Below are 23,342 nucleotides of genomic sequence, written 5' to 3'. Positions count from 1 at the left end.
GTTCCATTGATCTATGTGTCTGTTTTTGTGCCAGTACCACACTGTCTTGATGACCGCAGCTTTGTAGTACAACCTGAAATCTGGCATTGTGATGCCCCCCAGCTATGGTTTTCTTTTTTTAAATTCCCCTGGCTATTCGGGGTCTTTTCTGATTCCACACAAATCTTAAAATAATTTGTTCCAACTCTCTGAAGAAAGTCCGTGGTATTTTGATAGGGATTGCATTATACGTGTAAATTGCCCTGGGTAACATTGACATTTTCACAATATTAATTCTGCCAATCCATGAGCATGGAATATTTTTCCATCTCTTTGTGTCTTCCTCAATTTCTTTCAGAAGTGTTCTATAGTTTACAACCCAGCAATTGCACTGTTGGGGATTTACCCCAAAGATTCAGATGCAATGAAACGCCGGGACACCTGCACCCCGATGATTATAGCAGCAATGTCCACAATAGCCAAACTGTGGAAGGAGCCTCGGTGCCCATCAAAAGATGAATGGATAAAGAAGATGTGGTTTATGTATACAATGGAATATTCCTCAGCCATTAGAAACGACAAATACCCACCATTTGCTTCGACGTGGATGGACCTGGAGGGTATTATGCTGAGTGAAGTAAGTCAATCGGAGAAGGACAAACATTATACGTTCTCATTCATGTAGGGAATATAAATAATAGTGAAAGGGAATATAAGCGAAGGGAGAAGAAATGTGTGGGAAATATCAGAAAGGGAGACAGAACATAAAGACTCCTAACTCTGGGAAACGAACTAGGGGTGGTGGAAGGGGTGGAGGGCGGGGGGTGGGGGTGAATGGGTGACGGGCACTGAGGGGGGCACTTGACGGGATGTGCACTGGGTGTTATTCTGTATGTTGGCAAATTGAACACCAATAAAAAATAAATTTAATATTAAAAAAATGGAAAAAAGACACAAATTGAGGAAATGAGACTGAAGAAAGGCAGTGAGGAAAGAGATAAACGGCTTGGCTCTATAAATGCTGATTAAACCGAGCTGTTTTTCACATAGTCTCTTCTCATAAGTTTCTTCTTTAACAGCTACCTGTATTTTTTAAAAACATATTGAAAACAGGAAGCAAATATCACAAACTATTTCCTTCTGTCTACTGAAGTGAATCTTTTTCATATCAAAGCTTATCTGCCAACTCCTCAGAATATTGCTTCTCATCTCTGGGGATGCAGACTTTTCCTTTTAGAGCCCATGTTTATTTATTCTTATGTTTATTTTTAATTTACTCAACCTTAAGGAAAAAAGATATCTTTCTAGATGTGGACAATGCAGATGCAGGCACTGAGCTTAGTCACCTTATAGTTATTTTATTTTTTATCTTTTTAATTCAAAAAAAACCCCACACTGATGAAAATTTAGCAAAGTAACCATAGATAAGACTGAATAACTCAGACTTCAGGAAATGTACTACTATCATACTATTTGGCACTAATCTTGTTGGGCTCATGAAGTCAGACCGTATCTTATGATTGGGAATGGTGTTTTTGCGAGGGAAATGAATGCTACTATTGTCATTTGACTGAAAAAGGAGCTAATCCTCGGGAAGTTTGTTGGGCTCTTGTGTTTTTTAAAGGCCAGAAATTTGGAGAGAGGGAATAATGATTTCTTCCTCTACCCGGGGACAAAACTCTTGTTTGTTCTGGACTCAGAACAATATAGGCCTAGGCCAGCCTCAGGGGTGGCTGCTTGGAGGCAGGAGTGGAATGAGACAGGAAGATGATGAGGAATGCATAGAGTGGTACTCCTCTCCTGAGGTAGAATTTGGGGGGCAGGGGGCAGAAGGCAGCTAGTGGCGCATTCATTAGGTTAGCTAAAACCAACTGCAGGAGGAGAAATTTGTCACGCAACAATGGGCCTTCCCTTTCAAGCGGTGACCGTGCAGCGAAGCAGTAGAGATGAAGCCCATCTCAGGGGCCAGCATGAACACAGGTAAGTCACTGCTGAGGATTCATATCAGGAAAAGGGGTTTGGGGGAAAGGCTACTTGCTAATACAATGTGTAGACAATTAGAATTATTCTACCCAGGGGGACATATGTGGTCTGTGTCCAAGCTGGGGAAACCAGACTTTTGACTACACAGAGCTTGAGGACAGGCCCTGCATCTGAGGGAAGAGGGGCATTACTCCCCTCCACCCCCAGCTCCCTTTGCATTTCTTCCTTTATGTCAGCCCCTTATCTGTTAATGTTTCATGCAGGCCATGTCCTCCTTCAAATTTTGCATGGAATTAAGCAGAGAACTCCAAAATTTGTGTCTGTTTCTCACAGAAAGGCAGTTACAGAATTATCCTCTCCTGAGTTGTCAGGGTAACACTCCTTCCCTGTGGGCCAGCATATTTTTCTTAGACTCCCGGTTGGACTCCTTTTTTACCATCTTCATACTTGAGAGCTCTGTAAGACAGGTAGTGACTAATCAGCTGAGAATACAAGATCTTCTCTAATTCCTGACATGAAGCATGCTGTGAGTTGTATTCTCAATGGATTTAGACTGATAAATTAAGGGGAGGGAGAATTTGTGCGCCCTAAATCTAGACACCAAATGTGTGAGTCAATCTCTTTCTTTAACTCTTGGGGGGCGGGGGGGGGGCATCTGTCTTGTTTTATTTAAGAGGGTATAGCATGTGGCATCTCATCAAAAATGCACATCCCAATCCATTCCCCTTGATGATATAATTAATAGAACTTGCATGCATTCTTTGGCTTATACTTTGTTCATATATTTAGTTCACATCGTGTTGCTGAAGGATTTTTGGAGGTAAATCTTAATGCATTTTTGTAGGTATTTAACAATGAGTAGGGAAAGGTATATTAGCTCTGGTCTGCGTTAGCCCAGAAGAACCCAGCTGTGGCAAAGTCATCATGTTGCTGAGATCGTAGTTCAAGTATCAGTCAGGAAGTGCAGGCTGAGGACAGAACGTAAGGGTTCAAGGAGGGGCTGAGAGATCTGGATACAAGAGGTGCAAGGAGCTGGAGTCAGGGTAGCATTGAACAGCAGTCATGAAGACTGAAAAGTTAGGAAGTGAAAATAATGGAGCAATAGCAAAGGCCGGGATGTGATAACGTGAGTGGATGGCTGACCTGGAGTGAGAGGCAGGGTGTGGGATCTGAGGTGACCCCCGAGCTATAAGGGTGAGTTTGGGTCGGGAATCTAACATTGAAATCCATCCTCAGTGATGGAATGAGGGAAGTGAACCAAAATCAGGAGACAGATGATTAGGAGATCAGTAGGAAATGACTAGTATTACAGTAGATGACAATGCTTATAATAGACAGAAGGTGAGTGTAGTCATTTCTTACTGCTGCAGTAACAAATTACCACAGATTTAGTGGCCTAAAACAACACGGATCTATTATTTATGGTTCTGTAGTTCAGAAGTTCAACATAGGTCTCCCTGGGTGTGATGGTCAATTTTGTCTGGCAACCTGGTTGGGCCATCATGCCCAGACATTTGGTCAAAAATTATTCTGGATGTTTCTGTGAAGGCGTTTTTTTTTTTTTTGGGTGAGATTAGCATATGAATGAGTGGACTTTGAGTAAGCGGATCATGTGTGTACCTCAACCGATTAATTGAAGGCCTGAATAAAACAAAGACTGATTTCCCTTAAACCAGAAGGAACTTTGCCAGCAGAATGTACTTCTTCCCAGGTCTCCAGCTTGTCAGTCCACCCACAGTTTTTTGGACTCTTATCTCCACAATCTCATGAACAAATTTGCTAAAACAAATCGATCAGTATCTTCCCCTTGCACCCTGCTGATTCAGTTTCTTTGGAAAATTCTAACACAGTGGGCCAAGATCAGGTATCAGCAAGACCATGTTCCTTCTGGAGTCTCTAGAAGAATCTGTTTCCTAGCATTTCTCAGCTTCTAGAGGCCACCCACATTCCTCGGCTTGTGGCCTTCTTCCTTCATCTTCAAAATCAGCAATGGAGGATGCAGTGCCTTTCAGAGATCAGAACCTTCCTTCCATAGTCACATTTCCTCTGATCACAGCCAAAAAAAAAAAAAAAAGGCTCTCCAATCCAATTTTAAGGAGATGGGCCAAATTGGATAATCCAAGATCATCTTCTCATCTCAAGGCCCTTAATCCAACCACATTTGCAAAATCTCTTCTGCCAAAAACGTAGCATATTCATAGATTCCAGGGATTAGGATGTGGACATTGCTGGAGGGTCATTATTCTCCTACTACCATGAGATAGAGTTTACCCTCAGATCAGACACTGGAGGGAAGACTGATGTACTCAGGGTTGAGTTCAGTTCTTGCTTCTACTCAAAACCCCCAATTTCACTCTTCTATTCCAGCATTTCCCAAAGTCTACTGTGTGGAATATTAATACTGTAAGCTACATTAAAAATAAAGACTATAGGGATCCCTGGGTGGCGCAGTGGTTTAGCGCCTGCCTTTGGCCCAGGGCGTGATCCTGGAGACCAGGGATCAAATCCCACGTCGGGCTCCCGGTGCATGGAGCCTGCTTCTCCCTCTGCCTATGTCTCTGCCTCTCTCTCTCTCTCACTGTGTGCCTATCATAAATAAATAAAATTAAAAAAAAAATAAAGACTATAAATTTATAGATCTATGAACCTTTATATACATACAATTCACATTTACCATATGAAGATTCTGGGAAGTCCTCAGGTGAGTCTCTCTGTCTATTTTAACATGTGTTTTCCCAAACCTGTTTGACCAAGGAACAATTTTTTTGTAATACCCATTAACAGTCCCAGAATCAACATTTAATATAATGGACTTTGGGAAATGCACTTCTTGACAATACAAAGGTAAGAGATGGGGAAAGAATCAAGCATGAAAATCCACAAAACTTGTTTGAGTTCCCTAGAATTGGCTTGGATTATGATCAGCATCCCCATTTAGTAAACAAAGGCTGAGATTCCAAGAGATTATCACCTATATAGCAAATGGGGGGGGGGGGTGCTATCAGGATTTGAACCCAAGAAATCTGACTCCAGTACTTATGTTCATAAGCAGTATACTTGAATGCATCTTTTCATCTCCACCTGTATTCGAGCCCCTTGGATAGAATAGCACCGCCAGTCACATATGGTCTTATCAGCTATGGTGGGGAAGGACCCAGTGTTGCAGAACATAACAACCTAAACCCTGTCATCAGGGGCTGTGCACAAGGCACAGTTCTAGAAGAAGCTGAGCGAGTGGCAGGTGTACCTGTCCAGTCTACAGTGCAGACAGATTCACAGAATAAGGCAACAGTGCAGTCCCCAGACTTACAGTCCTGGCAAGGATTCTAAGTAGGGAAGGGAGGGCAGCACCACCTAGTGGAGAAAGCAAGTACTCTGCTCTGAGGTGTTTCTGTCTTTAAAACCTGGGGTTACCATTAACCAATTTTTCTAAAGCTTAGCGTTTCAAATCTGTATATGGGATAGTAGTAGTAACTGCATAGAATAACTGTGAGGATTGTGGCACTAGAAATGCCATAGCTGTTTATTATTATTATTATTATTATTATTATTATTATTAATTAACTCCAGGCCGACTTTTCCTTGGGGTTCTTATTCAACCTTTTCCTCTTGCCACCACCCAGGTTAATTCAACTTCGCTTGCAAGAAGTGAACTTACTTCCTGCCGTTACCACTCGGTTCTTTGGATGGTGTGGCCCTCTTAATTGAAGAATGTTTCCGAGGGCTGCTGGGACTTCTAAGGCTACAAGTGAATGAAAGCAAAACATCCTCCAGGGGCTTCCCCAGAAGTATTGGGTCCTCCGTGGCTCTCAGTGGGAGCTGGCTAATACCTCTTCTAACTACCTGAGAGATGTTTTATCTCAGAAAAGAAAGGGATCTACTCTGTTCTGATTAACTTTCCAATTAGTAGAAACTTCGGGAAGCAAGCTTGTGCTTGATTCTTAGCTTCCAGTTCTAATGTTTTTACCATTTTTTGTATTGGTGTGCTTTCTTGGTTAGCCGAATAGAAAATTGAGCCAAGAGCCTTGGATTCCTGTTCGATGTAATGATTTTACCTCCAAATCTGGGCCCTTGAGTCTCATTCTAAAATTGTTTAGATTATCTTCCATTAGTTATTCCTTTTGGAGATTACAAAGAAGACACTTGCATTTCTGTTTATAAACCTGGTATCTTTTACTAAATGCTGTTTAAAATGTTCAGGGGATAATATGATCCAGGCTCCTCTGAGTAAGAAACAAATTAGAGACATGCTGATAGGAAAAAAAATAAAGTAGTGCAGGCCCCTGAAAAATTTGTCTTTCTAGTTATAGAGCAAAGATAACACAGCCAGACTGAAAACTCACAACACAAGTCACATATGGCCTTTGGTAAGATAATTTAAAGCAGAGAGACCTCTAATACTGACAGTGGGCAAGATGCTGGAATAAACACTTTCCTTCTGAAGAAGCACTTGGGAGTCATCTGGAGAAGCAGTAAGCACCCTGAATCTAAGAAAACAGCTCTGGCATAGTCATATAGGTGAAACAAAACAATGAGCATTTGGAGGAAAAAAAATTGCTAACAACTGAGTTTAGTGACAGGGATATTTAACTTGCACCAAGTTGTTTCTATTTATTTTAAACCTTGCTGTATCACATTGTCAGAGGCAGAAATTAGAAATTGATCAGTGTTGCTTTTAATTAAAGAGTTTAATTTTAAGGAAAATGAATTAATGGATTTTTAATATATCTTTTTCAATCACTTATCTACACCTTTGCTGGAGCAAATCCAGAAAAGCCAAATAAAGTCATTAGACCTAGAAGAAAAAAGAAGCAACTTCTGTGTGGAGGGTCTGCTTTGTAAACCCAACCTTCCATGTACCAGGGAAAAGCAAAGTAGAGATAAACAATTGCCGGGTGGGGGGTGGGGGGCGGGGAGTGCAGCTCATTTTAGCAGAAGCATTGACAGTTCTTCACATCTTTTAATTAAACACACTTCTAATATAACCAGCTGTCTTCTCATATTTTTTTTCAAGAAAAGCCTTTAAAAACAGCTAATGGTAGTGATTTTTTTTTAAGCTGATGGAATTCTAATACAGCAGGTAAACTTCTCTTTTATATAGGCAAAGTCACCTTAGGACAAAGTTTTCTCCTAATTTTTTAATTAGTCGAATGTCCCTGAAAGATAAGCTGTATACAGTTTTCAGCAAGGGATAGTGGGGGCCTCATGGACCCAAACCAGACAAAACAGGGCCTCCTCGAATCCTACCAATTGTGTGAACCGGGGCCTTGGTTAACCTCTCTGGGTTTCCGATTCCTCATCTACAAAAGGAAGGGAATAATATGCACCTCACATGGTTGTTGCAAGGATTAAATGAGACATTTTATTTTAAAGTACCTGACATCCCACATCGTAGCTGCTTAATATATGTTCTTTTCCTTTCCATTTCCGTCTTCATATGCATATATACCAGCAACATCAATTTCCTTTATATGTAAAGCTGATGCTGTTAACTTTATTAGGCTAGATTTTCCATTAAGCATTTATCCTTATTCATTAGCTAGGAGGACTGACGCACAAAGATATTAAATTATTTACTCAAGTTTAATGAATGAAATTGAAAACCTTTTTCCCCCGCTTACCATGAACGTGCCCTTTTCAGTATGCAGAGCTTTGTTGCATTTATTCAGAAGCTATCGCTAAGTGCTTCGTTTGGAACACAGGATTAATGAGCCTGGAGACATGGCGTTGGTCACCATGGCAACCCAACTAGCTTTGCCCTGTTCGAGCTCAAAGAAAGGATGCAGGATGCTTAACTCTGGCCTGCAGTATATAGCTGGGTGTTCTTTTTCTTATGTCTGGCTCCCCATTGCTGCTTCCAATTACTCCCTAATTCTCTTGAAAAAAATAAATAAAAATGAAAAGAACATCCTAGCTTCTTTTGGGCTCTGCTTTTTCATCTATACCACCTGCCTTCCTTCCTGAATACGTTTATCTCCCCATCAGTTTCTGAAGATTTTGGCTGACTGACTCACATTATCCCTTGCCACACAAATTCTGGGTGACTTGAACAACCGCATGGATGACTGCCCAGTGCCCCAATCTTTCAACGTCCGGATCTCATTCTCTCCAATAACTTTCTCCTCTTCGCTGACCCGGTGACTCCCACCTACACTCATACCTGGACTGAGTCATTATTTCCAACTGGTCAGTCTCCAGAAATCACAAATTCCTGCATTAGATGTTCTGACCATAGCTGCTTATCTTTGTATCTTGGTTTTGTTAGAACCCCTCTCTGCGTTCTCTTTGTCCAGTAGATATTCCTTACTTTACTCCTCTCTTGACCCAGCTTTCTTCTGTATTGCATCATTTCAATTACCCTCCTGCCAAAATCTTCGCCCCCCTCCAATTCTTCCAAGCACCCACCTGGTGCTATGAAGGAGCCCAATTATGTGCTGTCTCAGTGCCTGCACCCAAGCGGTAGAGAGCTGTCTAGCAAAGATCCCAGGCCAGGCGATGTGCCAACTGTACCAGACTGGTGCCACCATAAAATCCAACAGAACACTCATCCGAATCCCTGAGACTGGTCAGCCATCCAATGATTCTCTTTGCTTAATTTATTCCCTCACTCTCCATCATGATTATTTCAGACCTTTGCCACCTTCTGGATTCTTTAACTCCTTCCTCTCTCTCACCCCTCTCTCAGATATGCTCACCTACTGTTTTACACAGAAAATGTCTTACAGATGGAAACTTCATAAAGCCTTCCACCCCTCTCAACTCCCATCTTCTCCACTTTTTGCCTCCAGCTACACTGGAATGCCGCGACCCGACCTCTCTAGAGTCAATCCCTCTATCTGGATCTAGATCTCATTTCCCAAACTTCTCAGAATCCTCATGCCCTAAATTACCCCTTCTCTCTCCTCTGTCTTCAATGTCTGCCCCCCATTGGATTTTGCCATCAGTTTTTTAAATGCTCAGGTTTCCGTCACCTAAAAGAAGACAATTCTCAACCCCATTGCCCTTATGCTTTGCCTTGTTGCTTCCTCTCCACAAACACTCTTCTTCAGAGGGTTTGTTTGCACTCACAAACAACTTTTTTTAGTTGTCAATTCCCTCTGCTTTGATTGCTGCATCCATGACTCAACTATAATCTCCAAAGCCCTTCCGTGTCATTCTTTTTAAGATTTTTTAAAAAATTATTTATGAGAGAGAGAGAGAGAAAGAAAGAGAGAGAGGCAGAGACACAGGCAGAGGGAGAAGCAGGCTCCATGCAGGGAGCCCGACATTGGACTTGATCCCGGGCCCCCAGGATCACTCTGTGGGCCAAAGGCAGGAGCTAAACTGCTGAGCCACCCAGGGATCCCCCCTTCCGTGTCATTAAATCAAACTTTTAAATTCTCAACTTACCAGATTCCTCAACAGTATTTGACATTTCTGACTTCTCCTTCTTCATACTGTCTACATGTAGGGAAAGAAGCAAGGAGTGCCATGGACCATAAACTAAAAGTCATCTTGCCAGGAATGATGATGGAATCGTTCTGGGTCAAACCCACTCTCCTCCCTAGTTCTAGGACCTGCGTTCCACAGAACATTCATGAATACTCCACAATCAGCAATCAATATGGTGCGCACTGCGCTATGCTGAGCCAAACTCTGCTCTCACAAAACATAGATTAGTGAGGGAAATGGATACTAATCAAAGAATTAAACAAAATGTAAGTGGCACAAAGGAAACCCATGTGCTATGAGCATACAGAACAACATAGGAACCTAACTCCATGTAAGGGAATTCAGGAAGAATGATGTTTGGGATTGATGTCAGATGAAGGCCTTAGGTGCTAGAAGTTAGCTCAGCCAAGAGGAGAGGGCAGAACATTCTAGACAGCTAGTGTATTCCTTATTCATTCCCAGCCCTTTCCCTAGTTCGGCACCTAGAAAACTGGCAAGTAGGCCTTTATCTTTTTTTAGAGAATCTGGCCAGCCAAAAAAAAAAAAAAAAAAAATCCAAAGATCCTATGTCAGAGATTTCTCAAATACAAGGCCCAGCCAGATCTCACATGGCAAAGCTAAGAGTTAAATAACCTTACCCATACACTGAGGTTCCAAATCAGCTTTTAATCACTCAGTCTTATCAGCAGATAGCTAAAGATTATAAAAATTTAAGGAAAGCCTTTAATATGATAGATAGAGACAATTAAAAAAAGAAAAACAGAAGGGGCATCTGGGTGGCTCAGTGGTTGAGTGTCTGCCTTTGGCTCAGGTCATGATCCTGAGGTGCTGGGATTGAGTCCCACATCAAACTTCTCAAAGGGAGAAGCTCTGATGTCTCTGACTCTCTCTCTATGCCTCTCATGAATAAGTAAATAAAATCTTAAAAAAAAAAAAAAACAGAGAAAAATAATCTGGAGTAAATTTCCCAGGAAGGAAAGCATAAAGATAAAGAAATACAAAACAGGAGAAACAGAGGACCCTGGGTGGCTAAGGCAGTTGAGCATCTGACTCTTGATCTCAGCTCAGGCCTTGATTTCAGGGTTGTGAGTTCAAGCCCCAGGTTGGGCTCCACGCTGGGTGTGGAGCCTACTTAAAAAAAATTAAAACCAGGAAAGACAAGATAAGACAATTAGAGAAAAAATGCAGGAAGTATAATATCTAAATAATAGCAATTCAAGGAAGAGAGCATACAGAAAACAGAAGAAAAAGACTCAGGAACATTTCTCAGAATTCATAGACACGAACCTTTTAGAGTTGAAAGGACCCAGTACAATGGATGAAAATACCCACCAAAGCAGATAATCATGGAATTTCAGAACACCAAAAAGACGGAAGATGATAGATGATATATAAAAGATGAAAAAAATAGGGCAGCATAGGTGGTTCAGTGGTTTAGCGCTGCCTTCAGCCCAGGGTGTGATCCTGGAGATTCGGGATCGAATCCCATGTCAGGCTCCCTGCATGGAGCCTGCTTCTCCCTCTGCCTGTGTCTCTGCCTCTCTCTCTCATTCTCTCTCTCTCTCTCTCTCTCTCTCTCTCTCTCTCTCTCTGTGTTCTCATGAATAAATAAATAAAATATTTTTTAAAAATAAAAAATAAAAGATGAAGAAATAAAATGGCTCCTGATCCTTCAGCAGCAGGACTAGAAACTAGAAGGAAATGGAGAAATATCTTCATTATTTTAAAGAATAAAGAAAGAATAAAGAATAAAGAAAAATGATTATCAATCTAGAATTCTATGCCATGTCAGGGTAGGATAAAGGTATTCTGAGGAAGGTGGTGTTTTGTTCCCTTTCTCAGAAATCCAGTAGAGGAGGTACTCAATTCAAATAGGCAACAAACCAAGGTATGGGGAGACTCAGGGTCCAGGACACAGGAAATTCAACATGAGTGAGAGGCAAAGGGAATCTTCAGGATGGTGGGGAATGGAGATCCCAGGAGGACAGCAGTTGGAGCAGGTCTGAAGGTTCCAGAAGGGATTTTTTTTTTTTGGTAAGAAAATGGAAATGACCATATACCTGTTGAATTGAAATATTTTCAAAAAAGATTAAAACCTTTGGTGAAACGTTTGGGGTTAAAATAGTGATGATCCACAGGAAACTAAGCAAAAGAAAAAAAAGAAGGAAGAAACAACTCCAGGGAAAATAAAACGGACAAAGAAGTTGTCTCCATTTACTACAAGCCTCGTGGTTACATCATGATCTTGTGAGGGTGGAAGATAGGAAAGGTACTTGTATGGGGGAAAGAGTGTAAAAAAAGCAACAGAGCCTCATCTTCCAGTATGATAAATGGATTATCAGAAAGTGCTTATGTTGCTACTCATTCTTTTTAATTTTATGCATAAATATATGGAACTTATTTAGCAATATGGAGATAAAAATACCAACATAATCAGCTAAAAGAAGTGAGAGTGGCTGCTACTCAGATGGGAGTCATCAAGAACTACATTTTTCATAACAGACCTTGATTGTGGTACCTTTTTAATGTATTTTAATCAATTTTCATATTTTTCCACACTTTTGTGAAATATATTTTCTAAGTCCCTTGTATTTCTCATGATATATAAAAATATATCTTTTCTTACCTAATAATTTCTTGCCGCCTGCTTCTGGTATATAGAGATGCAATTGATTTTTGTATATTGATCACAAATGCAGTGCGTCTGCTGAACTCAATTATAGATTCAACTATTTGACCTTAAATTTTTCTTATTGTTTATTTTTTTATGTAGACAAATATATTGTGTGAAATAATGGCAGTTTTGTTTCTTGCTTTCCCCTCTTCATACATCTTATTTATTTTTGTTTTCTTTTTCTGCTGGCAAGGACCTCTGGGACAGAGCTGAGATTGTGGCCAGAGCAGCAGACTTGTTTCACTCCTGATTTGAAAGGGGATGCTTCCAAAATCCACCACTAAATAGACCATCAACTTTAGGAAACACTGCTTAAGGCAGTGTCTTCCACAGTGTGCTATGTATGGTCTTATGTGGGACATTCTTTAATGGACTGGAGTACCTGTAACCTGACTGGGTGTGCGACATGGTCTGCAAATAAATTTCAAGTTCATTCATTCAGAGCAGAATCACTGGACACAGTATTTCTAGAAAAAATAGCAACCAGAAGATGAGGCTTTTGAGCCATTCTCTGCCATCTGAGAGAAGAGGATCTCTGGGCAGATGGAGGTCACGAATTTCATTGCCCATTATGTACTGTTACTATTATGTTCTATGTATAGCAAGGGATCTTGCCCTATTTTTTATAGTGACAAATCAATTTTATAGTGATACAAAGTTTCTTTTAAAGTTGAATTTATTAAGTAATGTCAATTTGAAGAAAAGATTAAATTCATATTGTACAGGTGGTACTAACAGTACAGCAGATGGGGCAAAAATCCACAAAGTTGTTTGCAAATGGCAAGGATGGTCAGATTTGTGCTATTGCAAACATATCATGGAAGATCTGGAAAGATCCAGAGGGTGACGGATGGGGGAGAGAGGTGCCTATCAAGCCAGCATCTCTGTTTCTGGACTAAAGGGAAGTCCAATGACATCTTGCCTTGCTATGTTCTCATCACTGAACAGAGCTTTCCTAACACGGGTAACTTGTGTCGTTGTCACACCAAGTAGCAGGCAACAGTCTTTTCAAAGGCAGGGTCTCCTTTACGTTGCCATCATGCCACATTCTGGTAGGAAACATTTGAATTTTTATGGCTTTCCTGCAGTAACAAATTTTCCTCCAACTGTCAGGATTTGCTTCATGCCGAGGAAAGCAAGCAGCTTTCATTTTCCTCTTACGAAAGGGAATAGGTAGAAATAATATACTGCTATTCAGCCAGCTGAACCTGACCTGACTCCCTTTATTCGTAGGGAAATGCAGGATTCACAGAGAGGACATTTTCACTGAGGTAAATAAGCCCTCTCAACTGATGAGCACTATTATACTAATACCAAAGGAAACAAAGGCCAGAAGATGGGGGGCATTAAGTAGAAAGGCAAACAGAAAAATAGCAGACAAAATCCAGCATAGGGACAAAGCAGGCTCTGCAACGTTGAAAAAATAGGGGAAAATCCTTTAAGCGAAAATTGCATGCAATTTTTTGGCCTCAATTAGCCTTTTCCACAAAGAGCGCTTTTTTCTACAAAGAGTCCATTAACTAGCAAATGAAATTACATTGGTCTTCAGTTGCCATGGCATTGGCTTTCCCTCTAATGGACTTCTCCGGTCCCTAGTTTAATGTTAGCTTGACTCACTTTCCTTGTCTGTGTGCTGTCTCAATTCCCTCTGTCCAGCCACAAAGTGATGTATGTGACTTCTCCTCAAAGTGCCCACAACATAATCCAAGAGAGAAAATCCATCCGTCAGCTATGCCCTGAGAGATGGAGAGGGTGAAACTGACCAACAACTGCATTTCATTCATTAACCATGAATGTAGCAGTGTCCATTTATTAGATAGCAGTAGATCCCATCCATGCACTCAGGGCTCCGGGAGCCATTCCAAGTCAGTCTGAGACCAGACCGTTGACTGAGTACTTCCTAGGTGCCAAGCACTGCCAAGGGGCCTAAGACATAAAAAATGCAAAGGAAAGAATGCAGGATGCTTGCCGTTTCTAGAGTTTCCAGAGTTGGAGACCTACTTCAAGCTCCTACTTTTTCCTTCTCTCTATTTCTCCATCCATAAAATGGGTGAAAATTTCCCTGTTTATCTGATCCACCATTTGTTTTGATTTTTTTAATTTGTTTTGATTTTGATAAATTTGCAAGGCACCACACTTTAAAACAAAACCAAAAAAAAAAAACCCTCCAAAACACATGTTATCCTAGAAATGAGAATCTAAAATAATAAATTTGCTTTTTTTGAAGTTGCTTAGCTAGAGCTAAGCATTAGCTCCAATATCAGGTTTGACTCTGATAATTTGGATGTTCTTTTCTGATATGTGTAATCATATATTTTTAGAAAAATAAGTTGATGCAGTTTATACTCTCCTATACACTTCTTTTAAAAATTGTTCCATTTCGGGGATCCCTGGGTGGCGCAGCGGTTTAGCGCCTGCCTTTGGCCCAGGGCGCGATCCTGGAGACCCGGGATCGAATCCCACGTCAGGCTCCCGGTGCATGGAGCCTGCTTCTCCCTCTGCCTGTGTCTCTGCCTCTCTCTCTCTCACTGTGTGCCTATCATAAATAAATAAAAATTAAAAAAAATAAAAATAAAAGTTTAAAAAAAATAAAAATTAAAAAAAAAAGCTAAAAAAATTGTTCCATTTCAATGAGCATTTTCACAACACAATTTTTAATGTCTATATGGCATGGAGGTAATACCACTCTCAGAGCAAAAATGAATCAGGCAATGTTTTGTGACTCTAAGTATATTTAAAATGAAAAATACCAATGCACATATTTTTAGTTGTATATTTTGAATGTATTCCTTAACCAGTCAAAGCTTCTGATGCAAAAACATAAAATAAAACACAGTATGACTACACCATTTTGAAGTCTCATAGAATGAGGAGAAAATCTCTTAATTTCTGTTCAACTACAGATTGCACACACAACTCTGTTACATAATAAATGCCATCTTTCTTTCTCAACAGTTATCTCTTTGACTCAATGTATAATCTTGTTTGGAGGTAATATCCAGAGTTTGAATTGGAGACCCTACATAAATGAAAGTGCATATGAGTCAAAAGGTGCAGAATTAGTCCTAAATCCTACATACAGAACTTCCAAGTTACAGTTGTTTTCCAGCTTTTGACACTGCCCTCCAGACTGTACCCAGTCACATCCCATCAAGGCTGTGTGAGAGTATATGCTTATGTTTGCGAGCATATGTATTGTCATCGTTTGTATCTCTGTTAATGTAATAAATAACAACAAAAGCCCCCGTCATTTTACTTCACATTTTACTGATTACCAGGGCAGGTGATCATCATGTTATCTTTATTTGTTGTTTATATACTTTTTTTAAAATCTGAAATACCAACATCTTTTTTTTTTTTTTTTGAAATACCAACATCTATTCTTGGTCTTTGTTCTCTCTTTCTCTCTTGTTAATCTCCTTACCTTAATTTTTAAGATTTCTTTCCATGTTAAGGATATAAAGAGGGCCTTTATCCATATAGTCTCAAATATTTTTTCCAGTTTTATGACAGCCTTTTTATTTTATGATCTGTTTGCCACACCTGCACATTGAATATTTTTGCTTTCTCTAATTCATCTTTCTTTTCTTTATGGCTTTGGCCTTTGATGCTATGGATCTAAGAGTAAGTTTATCTTTAATGGACTTCCATTCTTCCTCGTTGATTGTTATTAGCCTAATTCATTAGTGGCAGCCTAAAGGGAGCCTTGCTTGGTTTCTCCCTATCTCTTTACTCCTTCTCATCTCTGGGTATTCTCCCTATGTCAATAGGGATAAAGGAGACAGGCAATAAGCAAGTCCTCTGGGAAGTGAGTTTCCCTCTGATTATGCTTCTGAGGAGTGAAAAGCTTAGCAGCTCTCTCTCAGTCTATGGTTGATAAAGTCACATTAAAAGGCAGAAATACAAAAAAAAAAAAGAAAGAAAGAAAGAAAGAAAGAAAGAAAGAAAGAAAGAAAGAAAGGGCAGAAATACTAGAAGTCAATAATTAGACTTTTGAAACTATATATTTCAAATATAGTTTCTTAACTTTCTAACAATTTTATTTTTTTAAACATTTTATTTATTTATTTGAGAGAGAGAGTGAGCAGAGGAAGAGGTAGAAGGAATGGGAGAGATAGGGTGAGAGGGAGAAGCAAACTCCTCCCTCCTGAGCAGGGAGCCTGAGGTGGGGTTCGATCCCCCAGACCCTGGGATCACTACTGGAGCTGCAGGCAGACGCTTAACTGACTGAGACACCCAGGTGCCTCAACTTTCTAACAATTTTAAAAATAAGAAGCTTAAAAGTTTAAATTAATGAGTTAAAGTTAAACTAACAACTAAACCTAAAAACCATAAATGTGTAAGTAAATGTGAACAGTAGTGATGGCCACATCCCATAGGTGGCTATGCCTGGACTGACACCTACCCTTCTCCATGTGTCTCTGGGCTAAACCTTTCCCTCCAAGGCAGGCAAGAAGGAGAAAAAGCTGGCCTGATTTTTTTCCCCTTGACTTCTCACAGGTTGAGGAGACCATGGCATCTTTAAGTTTGTTCTCCCAATCTTCCCCCATGACCTTTCCATACCTTCCCACTCTCATCAAAATTTCCACCTTTCTCCTCTTGTTTTTGGCTGATGACTTTGCCTCATACATTATTGAGGGAGAAAGGCTATCAGATGTGAACTCCCTCATCTTACCACTGCCACATCTATAAACACTCTGGCATTTTAAGGCCATCCTTTACTTTGGCCCATCTGTTAAAAATGAGGATGTATGGGCAGTCCAGGTGGCTCAGAGGTTTAGCACCGCCTTCAGCCCGGGGTGTGATCCCAGAGACCAGGAATCGGGTCCCAAGTCAGGCTCCCTGCATGGAACCTGCTTCTCCCTCTGCCTGTGTCTCTGCCTGTCTCTCTCTCTGTGTGTCTCTCATTAATAAATAAATTAAAAACCTTTAAAAAAAAGTGAGGATGTATCTCACAGTCTCTAGAATTCACTGCATCTCAGCCTCTCATATTTGAACCTTTTAGTTATCCCGTCTTGTGCATTTTCAATGGTTTGAAATTATAAATTATAATTGTTATAATATTATAATTATTATAAATCATTCCCTTTAGCATGCAAATATTTCCTTTTATTTCCAAGTACAGAGTACTCTCCTATGCCTCTAACCCCCTTCAGAAATCATGCTACTCATATGCTTACATGTGTAGCCAGACTTTTTTGAACAGTTATGTAGCATCCCTAGTTTTTAACCTCCCATTCACACCTTATACCATTCTAATCTGACTTCTACACCCACCATTTTCCCCAAACTGCTTTTGTCAGTGATAACTCTGTCACTTAAGCTAATGAATATCTAATTAAATCTCTCAGTAGCTATTGATACAGCCGACCACCTCCTCCTACTTGAACCTGTCTCTTTCTCAGTCCCTATGATGCCAAAAATGCTCTTGGGCTTTCTCTCACTTCACTTGCCAATCCATTTCACTCTGCTTGGCCCCTCTCCATCCTGCTAACATCTAAATGCAAGAATTTATCAGGGCTTGGTCCTATCTTCTCTTTTCTCTCTCCACACTCTTTATCCAAGTGATTTCATTGATTTCCTTGGCTTCAAATACCATCTATAGGCCAACAATTCCTAAAGTCACAGCTTTAGTCCAGAGCTCTCTTCTGCAATCCATACATTTATGTCAAGGGCAGCTTTGACTTACTCACTTTGAGGTCTCAAAGAGATCTGAAACTTCTTATGTTTAAAACTGATCTGGGGAAACTCACTCTGGTTTTGAAACTTAATATAAGGTTCCAGGGATCAAGTTAGTGGAACTTTAGCAAAAAATATATATATATTTATATTTATATTTATATTTATATTTATATTTATATTTATATTTATATTTATATTTATATATATCAGTGGATCCATACATATCTGGCCATTTGATTTTTGACAAAGATACGAAGGCAACTCACTAGTGAAAAAATGGTCTTTTTAATAAATGATGTTGAGGCAATTGGATATGTAAGATAATTTATCCATGTATAAAAAATATGAACCTCAAACTGTACCTTGTACCATATCCAAAAATTAACTTAAAATGAGTCAAAGACCAAAAAGTAAGACCTAAAATTATGAGACCTCTAGAAGGACACATAGGAGAAAATCTTTGTTCCTGTGGTTAGTCAAAGATTTCTTAGGTAGGACACACAAAGCATAAACCATAAGAGGTAAAAATTGATAAATTAAATTTGTTATAATTAAATACTTATAATTAAATACTACTCTTCTAAAGGTAGGAAGAATGAAAAGTCAAAAGATGAATAAAAATATTTGCAAATCATATTTCTGACAAAGGGCTGGTATCCAGAATATGAAAAGAGCTCTTACAAATCAATAATAAGAAAACAAAAAACTCCTTTTTTAAAAGAAGTAGCAAAAGATATGAACAGATATTTCACCAAAGTAAATTACACAGCTGGCACATAAATACATGAAAACATACTCAACATCCTTGGTCACTAGGGGAATCTTAATTAAAATCATCATGAGATACTACTATATACCTATTAAAATAATTAAAATAAATTTTTCTTTTAATCTAACATTACCAATTTCTGACAAGGATGGAGAGCAACTGAACTCATATATTGCCGGTTAGAATGCAAAATGTACAGCTAGTTTGAAAAACAGTTTAGCAATTTTGTAAATTTACCATACAACCCATCATCCTACTCTTGGGTATCTACCCAAGAGAAATGAGAACATTTCCACATAAGAATCTGTATGCAAATGTTTATATCAACTTTTTTACAAAATTCCCAGAAACTAGAAACAATCCAAATATCCCTCGACTAGAGAGCAGCTTAATTGTGTTACATCTATATAAGGAATACTACTTGGCAATCAAAGATCTGATATACAGATAAGTGCAACTACCACATGGATAAATCTCAAATGCATTATGCTAAGTAGGAAAAAACAGACTCAAGAGGCTACAAATTGTATAATTTAATTTTTATGACATTCTGAAAAAGACAAAATTATAGGGACAGAAGACAGATCAGTGGTTGTTGGAGGTGGGAGGTAAAGTGATGGGATTAATTATAAAGGAGGTCAGGGAACTTTTGAAATGACTGTGGTAATGATTGATTTCATGACTAGGTGTTTCTCTCAAAAATACTGAATTTTTACTGTGGGTGAATTATACCTCTATAAACTGACTTTAAAAAAATTAATTTCTTGCTGACACGTTGTGTTTCAGCGACAGACAGGCAGACAGAAAAAAATTAATTTCTTAAGATTTATTTATTTGAGAGAGACATAAAGAGAGTGAGCACAGGGCAGGGGGTGAGGGACAGGTGCAGAGAGAGCATGAGACAAGTAGATTCCCGTTGAACGGGAGATGCCACAGGGCTCCTTATCCCAGGACTGAGATCATGAGCTGAGCCAAAATCAAGAGTCAGACCTTTAACTGGCTGAGCCAGCCAGGTGCCCCTAAAAGCTAATTTAATGATCTTTTCCACATACATGCTTCTTTCTCAACTCCCTCCATCTTAAAAAATGGCATCACGGGGCACCTGGATGGCTCAGTCAGTTAAACATGGAACTCCTGGTTTCCGCTCAGGCCCTGGTCTCAGGGTGGTGACGTAGACCCCACATCTGGCTCAATGCTCAGCACCGAGTCTGCTTAAAACCTCTCTCCTTCTCCCTCTGCCCCTCCCCTCTGTGCGCTCTCTCTCTTTTTCTCTCTCAAATAAATAAATCTTTTTTAAAAATGGCATCACTCTCCACACACTTTTCTAAAGCCAGAAACCTGGCAATGATACTTGAAAATCTCTTTTCCTTCTCCACTCATCCAGCTATAATCCATCTCCAAATGTCATTAACTCAGCTTCTAAAATATACTGTAAACCCATCTTCTAATCTTCCTATTCAAGTTTGGCCCTTCATGCAAATCACCATCCCTTCTCACCCACACTGTTGCAATAGCTTTGCTGCTGGTCTCCCTGCTTCCTTCCATTCCTGGCCTCCTCCAACCCTATTTCTGCATAACTTCAGAATAATGATTTTAAGTGAAAATTAAACCATGTCATTGCTTTGCATAAAACTTTTCTGTGCCTCCATTTCTAAACCCCATGCCTTGGCCCACAGCAAGATGTACATGACCTAACACATTCAATGTCATCTTGTGGCACTCCCCTATACCCTCTTATCCCTCCCAACCACCCCACACCCATGATACTCTGACCATACTAGCCTTCTTCCAAGTGTTGAATAGTCCAGTTTTTTGCTCCCTTAGAGAGTTTGCACAAGCTATTCTCTACACCTAGACTCCTCTTCCCCTTGGTGCCTTTGTTAATGGCTAGCTCCCTCTCATTCATAAAGTTTCAGCTTTACACGTCATATGTTTAGAGAAGTCTTTATATATTTTACAATAGTTCACTCCTGATATTCTCTTTCATAACACTGTTTTGCTCCTTTGTCAATTTATGATATATTTATGAATTTATTTTGCTAGTATTTATCTCCCCTACTAGAATATAGCTTCTTGAGGACAGAAACTATTTTTTTCAGTTACTTAGCACATTAACTGACACATTCTAAGAACTAAATAAGTATTTGTTAAATAAATGTGTAAACTAATGAGCCCCTACAATGAAAATAATAATGATTCCAATGTGTTCATCGCTGAATTTACCGGACCAACACTTTTATTTATATCATTATATAAATATACATATACTTACATGTTTTTAGGATCCCCTAATGAGACCTACCAATGGGACTACATTGGTAGACTACATTACGTAAAGCAAGTAAAGATCACCAAGTTTCAAAACCATGAGTATGCAAGTAGATGACAACATCAGCCACCCCGAAAGTCTTACCTCTCCAAACCAATTGCTTGGCACAGAGAATGGAGCTAGGAGTTGTACAGAAGTGTAAGGCTGTGTGTCCACTTAGGGAGTAGCAATTGAGCTTTGCTCCATGGTCACAGAGGATCTTAACACAATCCAAGTTGGCCATTTCACATGCCACATGAAGAGGGGTTTTCCCATTGGGTCTACAGTTGATTGTAGCATTGTGGTCCAGCAGCACCAGAAGACATTCCACATGACCAAACAAGACAGACAGGTGCAGGCCTGTTGCCCAGGAAAACTTTAATTTATAACTAGGCAACCAATAACCTGAACAAGAAAAGGAAAAAGTTTAATTTCTCGGCCTAGGATTTTTCTGTTTTGTCAGAATTTTTACAAACTTTTACTTTGGTCACATTTATAAACTTGGGGAGGGGGTAGTGATTCACAAATTATGAACTAGAAACTGATGAGTCTGCAAATGTTTAGTGTGATAGCATACTTGGATATATTTGAGTGGGACAGGCACTCTTGAGTCCCTCGTTTCTAGTGTTCTCTATTATCTTGTCCTTTTATTTACTTTATCTTCCTGGCCCTTGAAGGTATTTGAATTTGAGAACTTCATTTATGTGATTACATTTTATTTTACATGCTGAGTTCCATGAGACTCTTACTGTTTTAACACCCAACCATTGTTTTGAATGATTCTGAAGCTGTTAATTACAAGATTATACCTTTTATTCCATCACAATTCTCTTTCCCTATAGTTGCTGTTGTTGTAAATCTGAAATATGAAGGTATTTGATGTCTTTAAAAAATTTGTCATGCCAAGATTTCATTTGCCTGCGTATTGGTTTTTACAATACCTCTTACCAAAGAAGAATTTAAGGAAACTCAGAAATTTTACACAAGATTTTTTTTTTTAGTGATCTAGAAAACAAAGGCAAAGGAAAAAAAATATGGTTGGAAAATAAAAAGTGGTCAAGGGTAAGATAGGTACACAAAATATAAACCATTTATTGTACACTAGAACTGCATTGCAAATTTGCCTTTGAACTTCCTAGCAGCCAAAATAAATAGGAAAACATGATGTATTGCACAATTAACTATGCCCACAAGCTATACACAAATTAATTGCTCAGGAGAAGCTTAGCTGTTCCTAGAACTGAAATCTTAGATAAATTTTTCCCATTAGTTGTTTGAAATATTCTCTCTCTCCCCATCTCTCCCTCACATGTCTCACAAGCTATAACAATCATAACTTTGTAAAAATTCTTTCAGTGTCAATACCTATAGCCATGGCATTAAGCTCACTATGAGTGGGTAATGGAAAATAGGTTCAGGAAGATAAAATTTTGACGGCCAGATGGAGATGTAGAGATAACTCAACAGCTTAGAAGAGACTCCAATATATATTAAATATTATCTGAAATATGTAAAAATATATTTTAACGTGGGTAAGTCAGAAGTTTGCTTTTAAGTTATAAAATTCCACTATACAAGTACAAGGTAAGTGGAATATGGTTTCATGGTAATTTATTTGAGAAAAGACCCAGGGATTTGAGTTGATAGAATTCTCAAAAGGAGCCAATAGTGGGATGGAGCTGCCAAAAAACTAATACAATCTTCAGCTGCATTAATAAAAGTGCACTGCCCAAAACAAGAGGGGTAAAAGTTGTATTCTTTACTGATTAGATGAGGTCAGAATAAATCTAGAATATTGTGATACTTCTGGGCACCCATGACGAGCATCTGGAGGGCACTCGAAAGATGATGACCACATTAAAAGTGGGCCTGGTAATCGGGTATTAAAATCATCTCATGTAAGTGAGAAATATTACACACATGCAACTCCTGGGAATTTATCCTACAAGTGTAATCAGTCATGTGTGAAATGCTCTATAAGGGCCACTGTATTGCACAACTAGCAAGAATACCATCTGCACTGAATCCTTTGTGAGAAGTATAAAGTTCTCAGGAGTTATAATAACCTGGCCTGTGGACAAGAGCATACACTACACTACGGCACCATTCTTAATGGGTAACGATTGGAAACAATCTCAATCTTCATCAATAGGAGACTTTTAAAAAATTAATGCTGTATCCATTCAATCGAGTACTATACAGCCATTATAAAGAAGAGGGCAGTTCTTTGTCCACTGATAGGGGGAAAATCTCAAGATATATTACTTTTTTTTTAAGTTTTTATTTATTCATGAGAGACAGAGAGAGAGGGGGGGGGGGGGCAGAGGGAAAAGCAGGCTCCACGCAGGGAGCCCGATGTGGGACTCGATCCCAGGACTCCAGGATCACGCCCGGGCTGAAGGCAGGCGCTAAACCACTGAGCCACCCAGGGATCCCCCGCGAGATATATTACTAAGCAAGAAAAGCAGGGGCAGGCTGATCAGAGTGCATAGTATGCTCTCATATGTGAAAATATT

General features: G+C 39.4%; 1 protein-coding gene across 1 annotated transcript in view; it reads right to left on the bottom strand.

Moving 5' to 3' along the window:
• ASB4 (ankyrin repeat and SOCS box containing 4) overlaps positions 1-23,342 on the bottom strand; it is a 60,213-nt gene that overhangs the window by 28,665 nt on the left and 8,206 nt on the right. Inside the window, exon 2 of the mRNA XM_055307368.1 lies at positions 20,932-21,231. Within this exon, the coding sequence (XP_055163343.1) occupies positions 20,932-21,231 (300 nt within the window). The remainder of the gene's footprint in view (positions 1-20,931; positions 21,232-23,342) is intronic.

Source organism: Nyctereutes procyonoides, unplaced genomic scaffold, assembly GCF_905146905.1.
Source record: "Nyctereutes procyonoides isolate TBG_1078 unplaced genomic scaffold, NYPRO_anot_genome, whole genome shotgun sequence".
NCBI classification, from domain to species: Eukaryota; Metazoa; Chordata; class Mammalia; order Carnivora; family Canidae; genus Nyctereutes; species Nyctereutes procyonoides.
This window is presented reverse-complemented; position numbering and strand designations above follow the sequence as displayed.